Source organism: Polyodon spathula, chromosome 33 (assembly GCF_017654505.1).
Source record: "Polyodon spathula isolate WHYD16114869_AA chromosome 33, ASM1765450v1, whole genome shotgun sequence".
Taxonomy (NCBI): domain Eukaryota; kingdom Metazoa; phylum Chordata; class Actinopteri; order Acipenseriformes; family Polyodontidae; genus Polyodon; species Polyodon spathula.
In genome coordinates, this window is record NC_054566.1 from 2,276,293 (window position 1) to 2,298,015 (window position 21,723).

The window sequence follows — 21,723 nt, forward strand, 5'->3', positions numbered from 1 at the left end:
AAGGCAAATAGAAATTTTGCTTTTGAAAATTCTGTTTACCTTTCCATAAGCAAAATGTGACTTAAGAACAGTTAATAAATGTATTACTCTTGAAATGAGCAAATTGAGGTGGGGTGGGGTTACAATACAAGGATATCCAGTAGATAAGCTGCTGTATCCTGGTGTCTGTGCAGTAGTGTCACAACTAGAACGCAGGAAGTGATTAGGAGCTCAGATAGGAGCAGCAGCAGCATCTTGTTATCTGTAATGCTGTATTTTAAATATCCACATATCCCAAATTAAAGCTGAGATGGCTGAGTCTCTTAAAGCTATGGGTGACAGACACAGTGTGTCATAGCTGCAGTAGTGTTAGTGGAGCTTTGTGCTGTCCCCAGCATTGTATGTGTCTTGCCTTTCACCCAACACTTACCAAGTGTTTAAAACAAAAATACAGGAAGAAGTTATGTTAGTTAGGAGACCATTGTAACCCTCTGTCGTATGAATATAGGTCTGTTCTAATTGCATTCAAAATCTTTTGAATGGAGTACAACTGTATATTACCGTTTGTCCCTTGGGGAATGTTTGACTGCAAAAATCACCAAGCGATCGCAAGTGTACAGGCAATTGTCACAAAATTGCTTTTAAAAAGCCCCCAATTAATACAGATGCTTTGTTGTTGTTGTAATAAAGAAACAAAAGGGATTGTATGTGTATAGAATAAATAAAATTAAACTTTTCAAAACAAATGATAGACCATTAATTCAGTGCTTAAAACCTTTCTAAATCACACCAGTGATTTAGATTCTCACGTTAGGGTAATTCTGCATTATTTACAAAGCATTAACAATGCTGAGACCAATCTATTTATTTCAAACATTAAAAGAAGCATTGTTGTTCATTGTAACAAGTGTTGAAAGTCCTAAAGTACACCTTGTCAGAATCATCCTACCATTTGATACCATTTGATAAAAATAAGAAGGAAATCACTTGAACATGATTCCGCTAGTTTTAAATCACAGTGATTTCAATGTTAAATCTCCTGTTGAACAATTAATGAATGAAAATTAAGTTGATTAAATCATTTTAGTAAATCTTGCATGAAATAACGATATTATTATTTTTATTTTTTTTAAATATGTTTTTGTCCTACAATCCCCATGTCGCTGCCTTCAAAGTGTACACTTACCATAACAGTTCACATTTCTGATTGATTTCACAGTTAGAAAATACTTCTGGTTATGTCTTTTTAACCCCACTCAGGAAGAGCAGGGCATTGTTTTGAATTATTTCTTTGATTTATGGTGCAGTACACATTCCCAAAGGCTGAGTCACTCTCAAAACCCATTTTATGTATGTATGGCCAAAAGTGGTGCATCACCCTATCGAATTAACTATTTTTGATTAAAATCAAATTAAACCCACTGTACTTCAACATACTGAATTACATAACGCTTTGTAGTTTTTTCCATATTCTTAGAGAAACCAACAAATTGAAAAATATGACATTTCAAAATCTAACATGAAATACTGTATTATTTTAGCTTCCAGCAGACTTGCAATATCATTTTGTAGTTTCTTTGATCGCATGATATTAAATAAAAGATCTAAGTTATCTTCATGTATTTTTTATTATTATTTCTCAATCCTAAAATTCTAGGTAATGCAAAACTTTTGGCCTTAGCTGTACAGTAATATCCAAACTGAAAGCTCAAACCACAAAAATACAAAGTATACGCAGAAGCTCATAAAATAGAACAGAGCAGTTAAAATTAGAAATGAACCCCTCCGAGATGAACTCTGAAGGATTTAGTACAAAACTGGAGATTTTCTAACCACAGTTAAACTATTAATCAAAACACCTTTAAAAAAAAAAAAAAAAAAAAAAAACACCACTAAACATTAAATTAAACAGCTACAATAGTTAAAATACATAACTGGTATAATAAAGACTTCCAGTGAGGGTCACCGCTGCACTACAGGGGGTGAAGTCACACTGCTGTAAAATATGTTAGTTTTCATTTGTAAATCATATAAGATCACACATATAAATTTGAGCTTTACGAGCAGGGCCCATACATAATGAAAGTAATACAAATTTGACTTTATTTTTTTTTTTTAATTATTATTACCGTAATCGCCACCGCGCTGGACATTGAGTACAACTCCGCGCTTGCCCAAGCATTTAAGGGTCGTCTTAAAATAATCGGTTTCCACAAAAATGGTGCATTTTGAGTTTCACAAGGCATTTCATCTTCTGGTAAAATTCAAGTAAGACCAAAATGTGGTTGGTTGTCTCTGAACAAGTAGACGATGGATCAGGTGCTGGTGCTGGTCCAGACTTGCATCTGCTTGGCTGTTTGGTTCACAAAAATGATGTCAGGTCTCTGGTCCGGTTCTGGATTTATGCACATGCTCACCAGCTCTCTCAGCTAAGAGAAGAAACAACACACACTGCATTAGAACAGATGGTCCATGGATTAGGGTTAGAAGCAGGATCCTCCAGGGGTGATTTATTGACAACCTTATAACAACATTACTAAAGGCTGTAAAAAGAAAATAAAGCTCAGCTACATACATTTGAGAATGATGATATTAAGCTTGGTCGTGCTTTAGGTCATTAAAATAGACACTATTAGTGTGATTTTTCAAAAGGGGCCCCCCCCAAAAAAAAAGGAACAAGTTTGTAAAACATTTTTTACAATGACAAAAAAGAAAGACACCACAACAGAATCGATGCTCAAGCAAAACGTTTTTAAAAGTAATGGTCACTAAAACACTTTGTTCGTATTTAAAATGTGATCAAAGTTATAATGTTTTGTTTTTAAGAATTATGTCTTTTGAAATAATGATTTGAAAGCATTTACTTCTGTCCTCTTTAATTATTCAATGCATTTCTGTATTTATTTAATTCATTATTTGTTAGGTTGAGTTATGTGTTTTCTAGCTAGGTTACAATGTCACAAGAATGTTTACGAAAGAGAGAAGGCCATTCAGTCGTGTCGATCAATGTTCGCCTGGTTCTTATAAGCCGATTGGTCTCAAAACTTTAACAATTCGTGTCCCTTTTAATTTTATATAGAACGAATGCAGTTTAAATGAAGGTTTTGTACAGTCCAAACATCCTTGTTTATTCCCTAGGAATTTCATCACAATCTGAGAGGGGCTGAATTTTTAGTCCTTTACACCTGTAAATGGTGCAGCAGTATTGTAAATGCAGATTCTGACTAGCAGCTTTCTGTGTTGAATATATATATATATATATATATACATATATATATATATATATATATATATATATATATATATATATATATATATGTGGCATTTAATTTAAAAGTATTCTCGTTATATCTGTAATCTAGACAGACGCACATGCAGAGGTCAAATTCTTAGTTCTAGCGCAGATTTCCACCGTTCTGCACAGAATCGCAGAGGGCTGCTGTGCGTCATCACTCAACTCCACCCACAGAAATCTATGCAGATTCTGCACAGCCCAACGCAGCTTTGAAAAGTTGCTGCGGGAGACTTGCTACAGCTGTGAACCACAGGGCCGACGCAGACCATGAATGACCTGCTAATCATAATGCAAATAACCATTAAAACTACTATATTTATACAGTTCGTCAGTTTTTTTTTTTTTTTTTTTTTAACTGAATGCATTATTTTAATAACCTATTTAAACTTGCTTTATGCTTTTGTACCGTCCGTAAGTAATGCCACAGCTAGCTAAGTGTGGCTGAGTTAGCTTACCCTATACGCGTTGACATGAGCGCATACATTGGTTATTTAAAGCATATAAGTTATTCAGTTACTTAAAGCATCCCATAAATAAGAAAGCTTCAAAAAGTATTCACAATGTTTTGATCAGCACCAGTTTACTGTTCAACTCTTATGCAGTGTATAACATTACGTACCAGTAAAAAAATTTCACTCCAGAGCTGGTATTAGTATATTAAAACATTAATTACTGTACCTTATCAGACCTTGCAGGGAGCGATGTATAAATTAATTGGATACTTGAGAATGTCAGACTTTCAATCACTGTGCTCACTGTGTGTGTAAGAAGATATAAAAAAGATGCACGTCTGTTTCCATAACATTTCTTTAATTATTTGTCTTTTTAATATCCATATGCTCAAAATCCACCTCTTCCTTTTCCACGGTCTATTCCATTAGTTTGGAATTAAAACAAAGGCATTATTTTTATCTTATTTACGTGATGCACAGACGTGTGTGGTACTGTGATTGGAGTACTCCACTCATGTCAATTTCTCAAGCTTACCTGTGTAGAAACGCAAGCCTCTTTACTGTGGTAAACACATACAACGGCACTATCCGGTTGAACTTCTGTGTAAAATATACTTATGGAAGCTTATTGTTAAGTACTACAACATCTCGAATTAATGTAGACTTTGTACTGCAGTATGATGTTTTTCTTTTTGGTGTTTCTAAACCACCATACTTAAGACATTACTTTCTCATCAACGGCCGGAACGCAATTGATTTTTGGGTTGAGTGGAGTCAGTAGCTATCTAACAGTAAATATTAAAATGAATGATGCAAAAAGAAAGTGAAAATAGTATTGAAGTGCAAAGAAGCCAGCAAGAACATTTTGATTTGATGGAGAATATTTAATATGTATTTATGTGCTATACAAAAAATGGCAGTAAGGCATCTTGTCTAGCAGATAGTGGAGTAAAACAAGCCTGATTACAAGCCCTGTCAGTCGTCCCATGAAGAGCTTCCTCATACCACCTAGTGTCCTGCTCTGGGATCTGCTGAGGTGGAGCCAGACTCCCTCCTTTAACACCATGAGCAGCATCACTGCACACCGCACAGGCACTGCCAGGGGAATCTGAGCAGCATCACTGCACACCACACCGGCACTGCCAGGGGAATCTGAGCAGCATCACTGCACACCACACCGGCACTGCCAGGGGAATCTGAGCAGCATCACTGCACACCACACCGGCACTGCCAGGGGAATCTGAGCAGCATCACTGCACACTGCACACCACACCGGCGCTGCCAGGGGAATCTGAGCAGCATCACTGCACACTGCACACCACACCGGCGCTGCCAGGGGAATCTGAGCAGCATCACTGCACACCACACTGGCACTGCCAGGGGAATCTGAGCAGCATCACTGCACACCACACCGGCACTGCCAGGGGAATCTGAGCAGCATCACTGCACACCACACCGGCACTGCCAGGGGAATCTGAGCAGCATCACTGCACACCACACCGGCACTGCCAGGGGAATCTGAGCAGCATCACTGCACACCACACCGGCACTGGGCACCACACCTCTGACTGGCTCCACTGCGGACTTGCATGCTTAATTTGAGTCCTTTACACCTGTAAGTGGTGCAACAGTATTGTGTTGTAAATGCAGGGCAGGGGTCGCTGGTGCACGGTGAACCGTGGATTGCCCTGCTGACCTAAGCTCTCCCTACCAGGGCGGTGCAAATTGTGCGCCATTCCCTAGGAACTCCCAGTCACGGACAGCAATGACATAGCCTGGATCTGAACCTGCGATCTCCAAGCTATAGGGCGCATCCTGCACTCCAGAGTCTGATCTCTGATTGACAAAACCCGAGATTGCTGAAAACCTATACATTTTGCATTTAATTGTTTATGCAAGGCTCCGTGTGCATTCATAGATCATTTGTAGGTTTAATTTTGTGTTTATATAATTTGATTCAGAGGGACCTTTAAGACCCTACTTGACAAAATTCAAGATCAATCAGTTACGAGGAACTGAACAAGCTTAGATGGGCCTAATGGCCTCCTCTCGTTTATAATGTTTTGGAGAGGCTGTAAAATGTTTTACAAAATATTCAGTACTAAAAAAAAAAAAAAAAAAAAAACTTGCTCAAATGCGTCTGTTCAGAAAGAAAAGTGTTTCATTTTAAGATAATTGTGTATCATGCTGATAAAGGGTTCGAATCACTTTTATATACAGTATTTGAGACAGACGACCATCGACTCGGGCAGACCTACATATTTAGTAAGTGCTTTGAGTGAGGATGAATGTGAAACAGTTGTCCTACCCCAAGCAACAGGAAGCCGGAGGGAGGGAGAGATGTATGGATACTGTACATGTGTAGTTTTCCACATGGGTCTTACCTTGTCGGAGTAGTGGTCTGTTGGAAGTGGAGGATAATCGCATTGTTCAATCTTGTGGCACAGGGAAAACAGGGTCATTTTATCCCCATAGAATGGACTCTGCAGGGCTGCCATCTATATGGGGAAAAGATGTATGTTTGACTGCTTTGAAGTGCACTTCGCTGAGTGTTTGATCTCATTAATATAATGAACAAAGACCCAATCGGGCAAACAAACATATAAAAATACAAGTGTGACAGAGAGACTGACAGACCTCCGCATATCCCCATATTGCTGTACTAATGACTATATATTTCCTTCACAATTGGACAGGCTGTTCTCTAGATCTGTTCAGTTTGGGGGGGTAATGAAAACCTAAAGTGGAATCTGTTGTAGTTTAAGCAATCCTAGCTTTGAGTCACGGAACCCATGCATTGATCATGAGCAATTCAAATATTACAAAATAGAGGACAAAGAAAAACAAACCACCTTCATGCAGTGGTATTTAAACTCCAGACCCTTAATGCATTAATTCAGTTGGAATCCATTTAAAGCCTGTCTTTAAGCTTAATCTAGTGGAAATATCACAGCGCACAGACATATCTGCCTGAGGTAGCCACAAAGGAAATCTTTCCAGGGTAGCACTTTAAAATGAGAGTTGGTATCCTGGTCAGGATATCAGAATCTGGGAGTGTAAGGGGCTGCCTGGCCCTTCTGTTATTATCTATGTATTTTTATATCACACTTACATGGGTGCAGAAATCTAGAGAACTGTGGACCCAGTTATGAAAAAAGCACATAATTTGTAAAAGGTATTATTAAGAATGCCTGTCCACACGCCGTCACATTTCCATTTATACAGAAAAATACAATGGATGTATGTCATGGTGATCTACACTTTCATCCTACACATACTTCTAACAATGTGCTTATCCTATGAAAACACAGTGTGATCCTAAACAGCCGTTTAAGGTGAGAGCTATGTTTTGATCTATGCTGATACACAATGTCAAGGCAATTTCCAATACTGCTTGGTAAATACAGGTTCAACATACATACACAATATATATATATACACAGTGTACATACTACTACTGCATGAAATCAGACAGCTACAGCTAATGGAATCATGCTTCACATGCCGTGTGTGTGTGTGTATATCACCTCGCGAATTCAGCTCTTTTGTCCTAATAAAAAGCGTGCGCTGTGTAACTATGCCTCCAAAACAAAAATCGTTTTATGTTGCAAAAAAGCTGGAAACGATACTGATCATTTGAAAAAAGGAGTAACGCAGGCATATCAGTGTCGTGAATATAGGTTGTCAAAAAGCACTCTTTTTGGTTCGTTCAGCAACCATGCGGCAAAGCAAAATTGATTAAAAAAAAAAAAAACAGCAGCAAAACTTGAGGATCTGATTTTCATGTCGGGCTGATTTGGAATAAAAGCTCAGTTTGGGATTCTTGCATGTTGGATTAAGATTCGGTGCACTTCGAAACGATTCATGACAGACTGATTTTGAATAGAAGTTCAGCTTCAATTCAGGATTTTTGCCTTTGTACTGCGTTTTAAATAATTAACGAATAGGATAAAGCAAATGCAGAATACCGCATACGTGAGATGAACAGGTACGTGCAATTCTACTTTTATTCACAATCTCATCTCATTAGCTTACTCCAACAGTTTATCCTTTATTTTGATTGTCCTTTCGCTATAATGAACCCCTCGATATATAAAAACAGAACAATTCCTAGATGCTTTGCAAGGCCCCGGAAACAAATATTGTATTCAGTACAGGCAGCTGACAGTACAGCAGTTCATGAAACACACTGTCCTAAGCAATAATACAAATAATAAATACATAAAAAACACCAACAAATGATTGTTGGTTAGTTAATGGAAGAGAGTATAGTATTAATAAAAAAGCAAGCTTGCTGTGTATTCTTCTGACAATGTCAAAAAAACCCTGAGGCTCTATATCTCTTCATATTGTCTCGAAAACAACGCAAACCAAAATGCTTCATTCCCATATGAAGAAACCAACAGTGCTAATGGGGATTGTCTTCAGAAGGTGATGTGTGCTGTGCGGCAGAGCTCAGCAGCGAGAAGCATGTCAGCCCAGCATGCAGCCCACAGTGCCGCAGCTGCTTATTAATCCATAATGGGATTCAAGTGCTTCTTGTCACTCTCAGTTAATATCACATCCTGCACCAAATAATGGAATAATAGCATTCAAATGAATCACCATTGGATAATTGTTTATATTATTATTTTTCCTGCAGTGGTTTTTCAGAACTGCTCCTCTCACAGTTGTAATGACTGCCTTTTCCATCCTTATTCCCTGGAATTGTGGTTGTGAAGTGTGTGTGCGCTTGTGAAGCTGATGCGCCTGTGTGTGTTTATGAAGCTGATGTGCCTCTGTGTGTGTGTGTTTTTAATATGGGCATGTTTTGACCTTTCACCCCTGGATGTGGCTCTTGCTCATTAGCATGCGTTGCAACTGGCAGCCGCGGGGTGTTTCTGTCCTGCTGTTGACAGCCGCTGCTACCTAACCAGCAACTTTACAGAAGAGAAGAAACAAAGAAATTTAAAACCACTTACTGGATACAATCCCCTTTCAAAACATTCAAAGCCAAGCCTAATTTTTGTAGAGTACAGACATTGTTGCAAACTCCATGGCTGAATCCATAACTATATGGTATCTATCTATCTATCCATCCGGTAAAGTAACAGGTGGAGTCTGGCTGTGAACGGGTTGACCTAGCTGGCCCCAGGCAAATGCCATGGCCACTCTACAAATAGATCAGATCCCTTTGGGACAATATGGTCTACAGCATCACTTAATCTCACCAGACAGAGAGCAGAACAATATACAATAAGCACCTTAATAAAGGGAGCAGAACGCCATTCTCTGTACAATACATTGCACCTTACAGGATATATAAAATCATAGCTAGAAGCATAATGTTTCAACAAGTTGTAATGCTTTTGGGTATTAAATACAGTGTCTTTAAAATACACAATTAATTTGTATTTACATTAAACGGTTAACATTTCCAGCAATCTTTAAAAACACTAAATTGTCTTAATGACAGGGGTGACTGACACAGATTTTAGAGCAAGGCTGTAACAAATGTATGAAAAGCTTTGTTGCAATAAATACAGTGAAATATATAGCAAATGGATTTCTAATCTCGTGTAACCGTGACTGGTGTTCTCAAAATGAATCGCCTTGAACACTTTGATTACGTGCTTCGTGGAAAACATTTCATTTCTGCCCTGAAGAGTCAGAGGAAGGAGCCTGGAATAATAAACCTCTTCTTTGATCATCTCTCGACCGCTCGGTCGGTCGGTATCAGACAGGAAAGGTGGGCTCATTATAATGACAGACTGTTTTAATTATTGCATTTTAAAACCTTATCAAACAAGCATGATACAGACAAACATACCTGCCTCTGCTGTAAATACAAAACCAGAGCCGTCCTTGCCGAGAAAAAGTAGACCAGCTGGAACACCACACACATGTAAAACACAGGTACTGTTTACACAGACAGCCAGGCAGGCTCGCTCCTCCAGGTACCCCCAGGCTATCCTTAGGAAGAGTCTTTCTCTAATATAAACCTCTGAATGTAAATGTGAAATGCATACATTAGGGCTGGCACAATACTCTGTTACTGTGATCCCATGTAAAGTCTAAACATTCATAATAAAAAATAATTGTTGATAATGGAAGTGCTTCTTATGTTTCCAGCCTCTGATACTTTCAATAAATTGTGCCAAGCAATTCCTTAACCAATTGATAGGAATACTTTATTATTTCATGTGATGGGTCTGAAAGGCTTATAAAGAGGTCTGGGTTAGCAATCTCTCAATAGCCTGCAGAATGTTATACTACGGATTTCATTGTTTGAGTGCATGTCCCAGTACACCAGAAACACCAGTAATGCTGTCCTGTGTACAGACTGCTTGCATGTCCAGAGGGGGTCCCATCTGACTGCACTATACTAAATGAGCTGCTCTCATGCCATATCAGTGAATACAGTGGCACCCTTACACAGTTCAGCATGTAAAAGAAGCCTCCTATCTGGGCACAGCATGATTATACCATACCCTGATGAATGCACCATGATAACGTGTCATTTAAGTCTGCCTTCAAGCTCTGACATACATGCTTGTTTCTGCTACCCGAATGCCTTTTCAACAGTAAGATCAACAATCTGCCTTTTCTAAGGAAATAAAAGCTATAGCCCAGAGGATCAATGTCTTTACTTTGCTCTGCATGCAATAACGAGTAACATAGTTTAAAAGAGAAAGCATCATTTAAACTGAATTTACTGTGCAGTGGTGGCCATCAAAATCTAATTTCCACACACGCAGCGTTTCCTAAAGTAACAGCGGGTTTTAAACTTGAATGCTTCTAGTGGGAAGTAGTCTGGACTGGGTACGGCAACACTAACAGATCTAGAAGAATGTAATGGGCAAGGCATTTGAGATCAGGGTGGCTTTAACATTTTTAAATACGTTTCCATATTTACTTATTCAATTAGAAACTAACAGGACTTTGTCAGTTTGTCATTTGTTCATATACAACTGGGCTTTGCCATCAATGTTTATTGGCTTTCATACTTCAATTGCTGCTGCTTTTGGTATTGTGAAATATCATACTTTGATACTGCTATAGAATAATAAGGTTTCTGCGTGTTATAAACATGATGTATTTGATATAGAATAATAAGGTTTCTGCGTGTTATAAACATGATGTATTTGATATAGAATAATAAGGTTTCTGTGTGTTTTATATGGGCTGAGTGTTATAAATGTCATGTATTTGATATAAAATATTATGGGGTGTTTACCTGTCTTATATCGTACAGTAGGTACATGTCATACACCATCCATAAGTTCAAAAAACACTTCCTCACAATTCTAAGATAACCATTTCGACTCGTCCTTCTTCACTGTATGCGGTTTGTCTTCCCTGCCTTTGTTCTTTTGGGGTTGGTTTGCAAAGAGTTTTGTAATCAGGTTTTCCATGTTTCACTTTTGAAGAAGGCATTAGCTGAAATGTTTGTCAGCTAGAGTCAGGTTTGTATAGTTTACCTGTGTGTCATAAAAGACCAAGCTCCTCAGCCGTTTGCATTATACACAGGGTGCACATTCCACACTGAGAACGAAAATGGATACAAACACACGCTTATTATGGATGTTTAATCTTGAATCGTTTGAAGCCAGCATGCACAATCATGTTTCTCATGAAAAAAAAAATCAGCGTTGTATTTAATTTTATACTCGGTTCATAAACGGAGGCTAATCTCAGTCCTCCATAAAAGAAAGTTAACTGTATTCTAAAGTATTGTGTGTCAGCATATGTTAGAGTCCTTTTCTTATCGCTGCCCACAAGGAGTAGTCTGTCTTCTTTTCATGTGGGGCACAGCAATGACCCTCCGCTCCAAAGAAGCCGTTTGTTATCTGATTAGCATAGTTAAGAACCCTGGCCTTTTACAGCATAGCGGCCCAAACCATTCCGATTGCACTGGTAATTACTGAATGTCTCTTTATAGTGGTGTGAGCCATTGTACTGCAGAGAAAGGGTTCTACTGTCTGTGTTAACTCTGCAGACTCCCCATACTATTACAAGCCCTTGTGAATCTGCACTGCGACTGCCCTTCTTTCAGAAACTATAGAAACTTTATCCACTGACTCCTGAGGGTTCCCATCTTGTACACCCCTAAAACAACTGCATACTTTAGATAAGAGGTTTGTACAGCATCAGGGTTTTATGGCAGACAACGGTAACACACAGATAAATATATGGAAGCATGGCAGTTGGTACAGTAGTTCTAGCTCCACACCATGGGGCACAGCCAGGGTGCAGCATGTTGAATAGAATAACATCAATCCAGGTGTATAGTTGGTACAGCAGTTCTAACTCCACACCATGGGTCCAACAAAAACATAGACAAATAAATGTAAACAGCAACTGTTTTTCCTGCCTGACGTCACAAATGCCACCGTGACGGTCATTTACTGTCCTGGATGTACCTTATTTATACAAATTATCTACCTGTGGAACAGGAAAACTGTATGTATTACTGTATGTATTAAACTGTACATATTAAATGCAAAACAACTGCCTATGGGACAGGAAAACTATATGTATTAAACGGTAGGCCTATATATGTTATAAACGAGTCAGTTTTAAGCAGAATAATTCCCCATTAAAACCCATGCTGTTTGTCCAGGACATGCTCTTCAATACATTGTAAATAGAACTCTGTTCTACCAGGCTCCGTTACAAGTGGAATGCAACTGTATATGTAAGGTATAAACCAGGACAGGCCATGCGATTCCCATGATATATACCATACCTGGCGCAGTACACCACAGGCATGGTCTACATCATGGGAACCACCCCAGAATTGGTATATGTCTTCGGAAATGCACAGCCCAAAGTGGTTTATACCTCTTATAACACGGCTACCTGTCAGTTGTGGGAAGAAAAATCATTAAAATAATTAAAACACATTTTAAATTAAGATAAAACCAGAAACTTTTACTATGTATTCATTCGCAGTGTAATATAGTCCCAAATGTAATTTAATTTCATGTATTGTTCACTTATTAAAAATAAATTGCATGTGTGCATTTGTTGTGAATTTCTGCATTGAAAGTGGCATCTCACTAGAAACTAGAGGACTAAGCACAGGCTGATGATGGGCAGAGTTTCCAATGACACTGAGGAAGGCAGGAACAGCTGTGCTGAAGCTGGATTTTGAAGTCTGTGTCCCTGTTATATGCAAGGCACATATATTCAAGTCTGTTTTCATCCATTTGGATTTCAAAAGATGTTTTTGTTAGTTGTTGGACACCCTCGCATCCTAGTCATGCCAGATTAAGTTAAAGATCGAACCAGACTATACGCACCAATCCGACCGCGGTGTCAGGATACAGTGCCTCAGTTTCCCGCAGATGCTTCAAATCCAGGCCGGTAATTTGGGAGGTGGTGTCTGGCCTTGTCTTTACCTGCTTTTCTAAAAGTTTTCATGACTGACAGGAATACGTTCTTGTTGGTTTGAAACTCACTCAGATGTTAAGACTTCTACTGTGTGTTAATGTTGTTGAGATTTTGTGGACTTATTTCGATAAAATGAATGTCCATATTTTTTTCTTTAAGTACATTAACCAGCCCATGCTGTAGGTGTTTTGTTTTTGTGTGTGTTTTTTTTCAATCTTTGTTTTCTTCTATTTCATTTAGCTGTTCCTCATCTACTGTCTACCCAAATATATTAAAGGAAGTAGATGAAATGCCACAAATTTTTGGCAGTGGTTTTGTAACTAATAACAAATAAAATGGCAGTTTGTCATGGAATTTAGAATGCAGTGGCGTGTAGTGATTTATTCAGTGTGAAGCGGCTCATTAGTATGCAAGCCATGCTATACACTATATATACGCACAGTCATGTGATGTTGTTTAACCAATCAGAGGTTATTATTTTTCCAAGCTGTGTTTTTATATATACACACACACACACACACACACACACACACTATGTTACCATGGCAACAGACCCCTAAACTGGAACAAATTCCTCTGGATATTTGTTACATTCATATGTATGAACATGACTAATATATTTTTTCATATTAGACTCCTTCTTACGTGCCCCTGAATGTCAACAGCCGCCATATTAATTACTAATCACAACAAGCACAGTGTAAAGCGGAGAATAATAGGCCACATTCAAAACAAAGATATGGATAATTAAAAAAAAAAAAAAAAAAAAAAAGAGGTTCACACCAATAACAGAAAAAAAAAAAAAAAAAAAAAACTTTTTTAAAGAGTAAAGAAATTAAAATATAAGAAGAAAAACAACTTAATAAAGAAGGTAATAAACACAGAATAAACAAAATAATAATATGGGTCAGAATATATTAACACTTGTGCGTTATGGCTCAAAAGCAACGCCAGAAATAGTCCTGTGTGGTAATATATTCTGACCCATATATTATTCTATTTATATAGGCATATAGACATACTTACTGGAAGGACACTGAACCCCCAGTGTGCCAAAAGCTAATCATCTGGAGTAAGTTATATTTATTTACATAAGTACCTCACTCAGAATTCACAGAAGTATGGTATAGAGCCTCTAATTACTTTACAGAGATACACGTCCACTACAATATAGTCATAAACTATATATTTATACACGTGCTACCCAAATGTGTTTTTGTTACCTATCAGGATTTTATTTATTTATTTTTTTAAATTTAACTGACCCTATCATTTTGATCAATTCATGCTGACCACAGCGTATGTGTCTGTTGACTATGATTTGTTAAACGTGTGACAAGACATATTGACTATTCCTGCAGATGCACTGAAATGAACCGCTGTCAGAATGTGAAAAGAACAAAACAAACAGCTAAATGCAACAAATAAAGTGTTCTTGTAAAGTGCCCACCTGGTATTCTAAAATAAAGTAGTGTAATCAATAATGAGAATACAATGGCTGAACATGTACTTGTGCACACACAATCATCTGTATCCTGGTGATGAACAGAAACCCTGCATGTCTGAGGCTCCCATGTAATATGAAATTGAATAGCTGAGTATAAAAATCAATGCCCATTTCCTCTGCCTAGCCCAGTCGAGAGTCAAACAGGCTGTGAAGCTCAAGCAGCGCTGTAGCATTTGGAGACCTGTGAGCAGCGTTGCCATTGATTTTGTATTTAGCTACCAGCACTAATCTCTCTAAACATAAACCCCACACAACTTCCACACGCTGCCACAACACAAACCACCAGCGATGATTCAGAGGGTTCACTTGGGCTTGGTAACACACTAACAGCAGTCCATTAAGAGTATTAAACAGGCTGGTAGTTGGGGATTCAATCTGAAGAAAGGGTTAATTGAAAATCCAATTCCGTTCTGAATGCAGCTTCTGCAGCCAACTCCAACTCTGACAGCATGCGTCAGTGGCTTTCAAACAAAAAGCCCTTGTTTTGAAATAGGAATGTTTTGTTTTTTATATGTTGAAGACAAACTACGATGAGGCATGTTACGAGGCACTTCATTCAACAAACTAAAGCCCCATTTTGCTTAATACAGCATTCTAAGAACGCACCATTATTATTATTATTTGACTAGAGGAAGATAGGGAAAATATAGGGAGGTAGAAGATAGAGAGGATGTGTGGAAGAGCAGAATAATGCAAGAAATGAGCTCAGAAAAGTCGATGAAACACAAGATATACATGGAACTCGTTCAGACCCACCTGGCATTTTTTAATTATGTCACCATGTATTATAACAAATAAAATACACCAACGCTGTGCACATGTTGCTTTCTTCTAAACTGCTGAGTTACAGTATTGTAACTGTACTAAAGTCTTTTCTAATGTAGTTTGGTTCAGAGTGGTGGTCTGTGCACTGTAAACGTTAGCTGTAGGTGCCCAAGTTTTTACAGTAAATTACATCTTCAGCTGTTATCGCTAGGAAGCAATACAGAAATTAAAAAGGGGTTGCTTTTTCTCCGTCATATTTCTGTTTAATACAAATGTAGAGGAAAAGCTAATATGGCCTATTTCCTATAGTATTTTTAAAAGCTTGTTGGGTAATCCACCTTAATTCTTCCAGTGTAACTGGATGTGTGGTACAAACAGTGCATTCTGCACAAGCATACACAATTCACAGAGTGAGCTTACCTCATATAACAAACAGCCCAAAGACCAGATATCAGATTTAAAGTTGTATCCATTTTCATGGATTCTCTCAGGAGACATGTAGTAGGGTGTTCCCACTGGAAAGCAAAACGGTATACATTTAAACTTCAAAAGGAACAGAAAGTGCATGTAATAACATGCAGTGCATATCAGGCGTGAGGGATCTATACAAAGACTATATAATGATAAGTTACCCTAAATTATTTCATGTAGGGATATTGTGATCAATAATTTCCTGTAACCCGTTTCCAAGTGACAAGAGTCCTCAAGTGTCCTTTTTAAAGAGTTGCATAGTTTTCATATTCAGACTTGTACACACAGTGCACAGCTACCATGTGTATGTGTTTACAATTCAAAGCACAGCATGGGTAGTACCTGAAGTGGCTGCAGTTACTGTTGAAATAGATTTAAAACATTTTTATGACATTGCATCTGCATCTTTCAATTGATTCATTTTTTGAAAATTGTGTATTCATCAAAGAAAACAGGATTTGTTAGAAAACTGTATATTTGTCAAAGAAACCACAGTCAGTGAATGCACTAAAAAAGTAAACTGGCAACACTTTATTCACCACTTATCATTGCTCATCCCTTGCATACAGTGCAGTACTGCAACCCTCCACTGGGAGACAGGTTATTTACAGCATTGCGTTTTACGGTTTGAGACAAGCTATGCCTTAAGATCTGTAGATCTGGGGAAACTTAAACGCCCAAGAATAAAGAATAAAGCAATTGGCAAAAGGGTGTTTGTAACGCAGGCCCCAGCTGCTTGGTGAATATCTAATGGAGAAACGTGTGTAAACGGAAAGGACCTTTTTTGGTCTGTATTTCCTGACCTTCATGTTTACGTTTACATGACTGTGTAAATGATTGTATTAATGCCTGCCTCTATCCTCTGGGACATCATTGACAACAAGCAAGTGAATTCCAAATTAAAAATGAAATACAGATCCCTGAAAGTTGCTGTACAGATAGCTTGACAGATTATTCTGCTGACACAAATCTGTTTAATTAGCTCAATGGTTTGGGTATGCCATCTAAACTAATCATTAGCTAAAATATTTATTCGGTTTCTCCAAACCCTGTGTAAAAGTCTTCTTCAATATCAGTCAAATGTTGGGAATTTAAATGAGCTGCTTTACACATTTTACATAATTAAGCCTACTATATAAAGTTAACATGCACAGTCCACCCTGTCTCTTGGTATAAGACTGTCTCCTCATGAGCACTTTGGATAAACAAGAAGACAGCAAAGCTGAGCGAACCAAGACACTCCTAGAACATAGACCACAGAGACAGGGTCAGCTGTGTAAATGAACTTATTACAAATCAGGTTAAAAAAAAGAAAAACCACAATACATGAACAATGTCATTATCCACGTCATTTGCTAGTCTACCGTGCACTAGACTGCACAAAATAAGATGTACTGGAATATTCGGAAATTTGGCATTTTCACTGGCTGAGTGATGCTTTATAATATAATATATATGACTGTGGATATTGAAACATACTGCAATAATCTGAATATGCTTTGGTGTACACTGTGCATATGCTATCTTTTTCACTGGATAAGATTGCAGGACATTAACGTAACCTGTCAATATATTGAAAGAAAAACATAAAAATGAAAAGAAAATCTTATTTTAAAAATGTTTAAAAACATGCAGATAATTACACTAAGTGTCTGGAAACAATACAAGAGGACAGAAAGTCAGTTTCCCAGTAAGATGAAGGCCAGTGCTGGGAGACGAGAGGGTTTTTCTACTGGGGAGTGTGGTGAGGAAGTTTCATAATCTATGATACCTCAGCTGCTTGACAGGATTCGCTGTGTCAACACTGTGGTGCAGCCCGAGGTGTGGAATTCTGTGCAGTTTCTTTAAACCGGGAATGTCAGGATCACTGCGCGAGAAGCTCAGACACAATAAAATGAACACTCACGGTCTGACAGAAAGCTGTGGTGTTTACCTTTGTGATAGTGAGCGGCCCAATGGTAGACTTTGTTCAATTTAAAATTGTCGTCTCGAGTAAAGCCTAAAAAGAGCATTCGATCAAATAGGACTGACAGCATTTCCAATAATGGAAGACTGTGCCACACGCTTCATCTGAATATGGTGCATCAGGCTGTTCAGCTTAAGTAGTTTCCTGCAGTAGCCAACATAAGAAACAACCTTCTATTTAAAGCTGCACACGACCACGTCCATTTAAAAATATTTATTGAAGGCTGTTAGCAAATAAAAATGCCTTCTGAGACGCCCCATTTCAAGACAGATCTAATCATGTTAAAACACTGACAAGCCTGATTTCTTTTATGGTTTGTCCAGCAATACACAGAAATCACTTATAATGAGTTTGTTCCACCAAACTACTCAAGTCTTCCAATTTAATCATCCTGGGTTTGCCAATGCATTACATTAGTCAATATGACAAGAACAGTATAATCAGGGGCTATTAATCAAAAACATTACATTAGCGTTATCTTTGCAGCCCAATCCTCAGTGCACATATTACATCTAAATACTTATATAAAATACAGAACAGAACAGTAACGATTAATTATTCTTTGCAAATAGCTTTACAGAGTTCATATTTTATCTTGCCTATAGTTTTACATCCCGTACATGTTATTTTCTTATCTTTAACTGGATGTTTTATCTTTTTAATGCGTCCATATTAGGAGATATTAAGTAACAGACGTGCTTGCATCTTTGCATGGATAACAGTTATTTAAGCTAATTTCACTTTTGTTTGCACTTGTTATTGCAAATGTATATAAGCAGCGTGTTTTGTGTGACATTTAAGAAGAATCTGATAATAATAAAAGGAATCAAGGTTCCCTGTTGTTTAACCCACAACACTGGCACTACGGTACAACTCTGCAGACAGTCCACACAACACACGGGAACAACACCACCACACGTACAACTGGCTGCCCCGAAGAGCTGCAGGTAAGTGTTATACTGTTAAACGACTGTACTTCAATCATTTTTTTTCAAATTAACCTGTGCCTTTGCTTCAGAATAAGACCTTGATATGTTTTAAGCTGTGCCTTACTTTACAGTACACTTACCCAATGATTTAAAAGGTTGAACCAAGAGGTTCAGAATAAGAAAATGCTGGCATTTTGTGGAAATATATTTTACACTGGTTTATTTGTACACAAACCCACAATAGTGTAAACTAGGAAAAATGCACATTTGATGTATATTAAGCATCTTTGTATTGTCACATTGGTTAGTAGAAATGGTGTTTTTCTCTTAAAATCAATTTTTGATAATATTTATATATTTCAATGTATGGGATGTACATCACATTCCAAGGGGGTCATAGTAGAATTCATACAACTAAATCGCACAACTCAAAGCAATAACAACTGAATGCACTCCTGGAAAATGAATCAACACATGGGGTGTGCTATAACCCGGCACCAGGCAGAGGGTTACAAAACATAAAACAGGAAACAAAACCATGTATTTAACTGCCCTGTACTTGCATCACTGAAACCCAGAAAACACACGTTTTGACCTAAGGAGAAGGACAGAGTTAAAATCACCCTGCATTTGTCATTGCCGATGACAGGGGAGTGTTCCACAATATGATAGTTACTGCAGTAGAGATCAGCACTTCTCCTGGTTTAGCAGACACTAGAAGCCCATATAATTCCCCATTTAAAAAAAACGAATGGATCTATCAGTTACTGTACAGACTAAAACCTTTACAGATATTTGCAAGGATATTTTCTGAATTACGATGGGAGCCATTAAATTGGTATTGTTTTTGTAAATCTTCAAATATTGATTCCATTTTAATCAATTCCTTATGCTGATGGATCACTATAAGATACTTGTGTATCTGTCTACAATACCTGCATACTTTCTCTGGTCTATCAACAGAAATTAAAAACTGTGCTGGCTTGTGGTGGTTGCTTACCTAGTGTCCTGGTATCCCAACAGTACATTCATCAGAAACATGTACATGATTTCAATGAGCAAGCCATCACACCAGGTCACTGCCTAAAATGTTTCTATTTTTTAGCAATGAAGAACAATTGGGTGCAGGTTATTTTTTGATGTGTTAAACACCATTCAAACACCTAGTTTATTAAATATTTTCTGTGCAATTTCAGAGAAATGCAAGTCTGTTATTTGTATAACCCACTCCTGTGTACTGCCGGTACTCAGTACCGGGACCTATTTTGCTGCTGGTACTGGACCGGGAATTACTGTCTGCTTTTCATCCAGTGTGCTTGCATTCCATCCACTCACACTGTTGTTTATTTTCTACAGTCCACTAGCATTCTGTTAGAAAACAGTCTTGTCACAGAAACTAAACAATCATTAAAATAGTCTCGAAATGAACCAATGGCACTGAGTGATCTATTTACCTTGGTTCTTGGCAGCAAGGAGAAGTTATTTGGCAGCTTTGGTGCCAATCATTATTAAACCAACCGGTCAGTCCCATCCGCCTATGGATTTGTTGGTACCCTCCCAAGATCGACTACTAATGAATGACATCTGAAGTAAGTTTACTGTTATGAAATATTTAATTGTGTCCTGATTAATATATATTTTTTTCCTTTTAAACCTTCAAAACACTGACTATGACAGAACTTGTACAATACAGGCGTTTTCTGAGGCATGTGAAATAAAACTCTGATTTTTGATATCCACTCTACAGACAAATAATACCAAATTATTTTGTTAATGTACACAATGAAACTAGTAAGTTTCTGAGTTTTTTAATGTTACTACCGTGCATATAAAAATAAAAGTCATGCTTGTGTCCAGCTAGTTAAGTAAAGTTTTATCATGTTAAATTGAACTGTTCATGAATCCAGTTATAGATTAGCTGGAACTTTTCTTTACAAGTGTGAAATATTTAGTTTAATTACAAGCAGCTGTTAAACAACACCACTGATCACTATTGTTGATCTTAATGTTATATTTAAAAAAGATTTTCGTTTGTACATCTGAAAGCATTTGATTACAGTAAATCTTTATTTCACATTTCTCACTTTCTTTTCTTAATAAAAATGGCATTTTTAAATGGTTCTATGCTGATTCATAAGGCAGAGTGGTAGAGTGTTAATTTAGTATTTGCCCTGCTGGCTATCAAATGCGTTTTAAAATAATTTTTCTGAAAGTTGTTCAGCGACGATGATAATGCCATGATGAAAAATCAATTGAAGAAAGTGTACAGCATGTATAACACTGACATGATCCCATCACATTCCAATTGAAGAAAGTGTACAGAATGTATAACACTGACACAATTCCATCACATTTCAATTGAAGAAAGTGTACAGCATGTATAACACTGTCATGATCCCATCACATTTCAATTGAAGTGTACAGCATGTATAACACTGACATGATCCCATCACATTCCAATTGAGGTGTACAGCATGTATAACACTGTCATGATCCCATCACATTTCAATTGAAGAAAGTGTACAGCATGTACAACACTGTCATGATCCCATCACATTTCAATTGAGGTGTACAGCATGTATAACACTGACATGATCCCATCACATTCCAATTGAAGAAAGTGTACAGCATGTATAACACTGACATGATCCCATCACATTCCAATTGAAGTGTACAGCATGTATAACACTGACATGATCCCATCACATTCCAATTGAAGAAAGTGTACAGCATGTACAACACTGTCATGATCCCATCACATTTCAATTGAGGTGTACAGCATGTATAACACTGACATGATCCCATCACATTCCAATTGAGGTGTACAGCATGTATAACACTGTCATGATCCCATCACATTTCAATTGAAGAAAGTGTACAGCATGTATAACACTGACATGATCCCATCACATTTCAATTGAGGTGTACAGCATGTATAACACTGACATGATCCCATCGCATTCCAATTGAAGAATGCAGAGGGT

At 37.7% G+C, this 21,723-nt stretch overlaps 1 protein-coding gene across 2 annotated transcripts in view; it reads right to left on the reverse strand.

Annotated features, from left to right (window-relative positions):
* Positions 1 to 2,059: 2,059 nt before the first annotated feature.
* Positions 2,060 to 21,723, reverse strand: part of LOC121303551 (serine/threonine-protein kinase Nek6-like) — an 84,679-nt gene continuing 65,015 nt past the window's right edge. For both annotated transcript variants that reach the window (XM_041234314.1, XM_041234315.1), the window contains exons 8-10: positions 15,794 to 15,888; positions 6,111 to 6,224; positions 2,060 to 2,408 (exon numbers count right to left, since the gene is read on the reverse strand). In XM_041234314.1, coding sequence (XP_041090248.1) covers positions 2,295 to 2,408; positions 6,111 to 6,224; positions 15,794 to 15,888 — 323 coding nt within the window. In that variant the 3' untranslated portion in view covers positions 2,060 to 2,294. The remainder of the gene's footprint in view (positions 2,409 to 6,110; positions 6,225 to 15,793; positions 15,889 to 21,723) is intronic.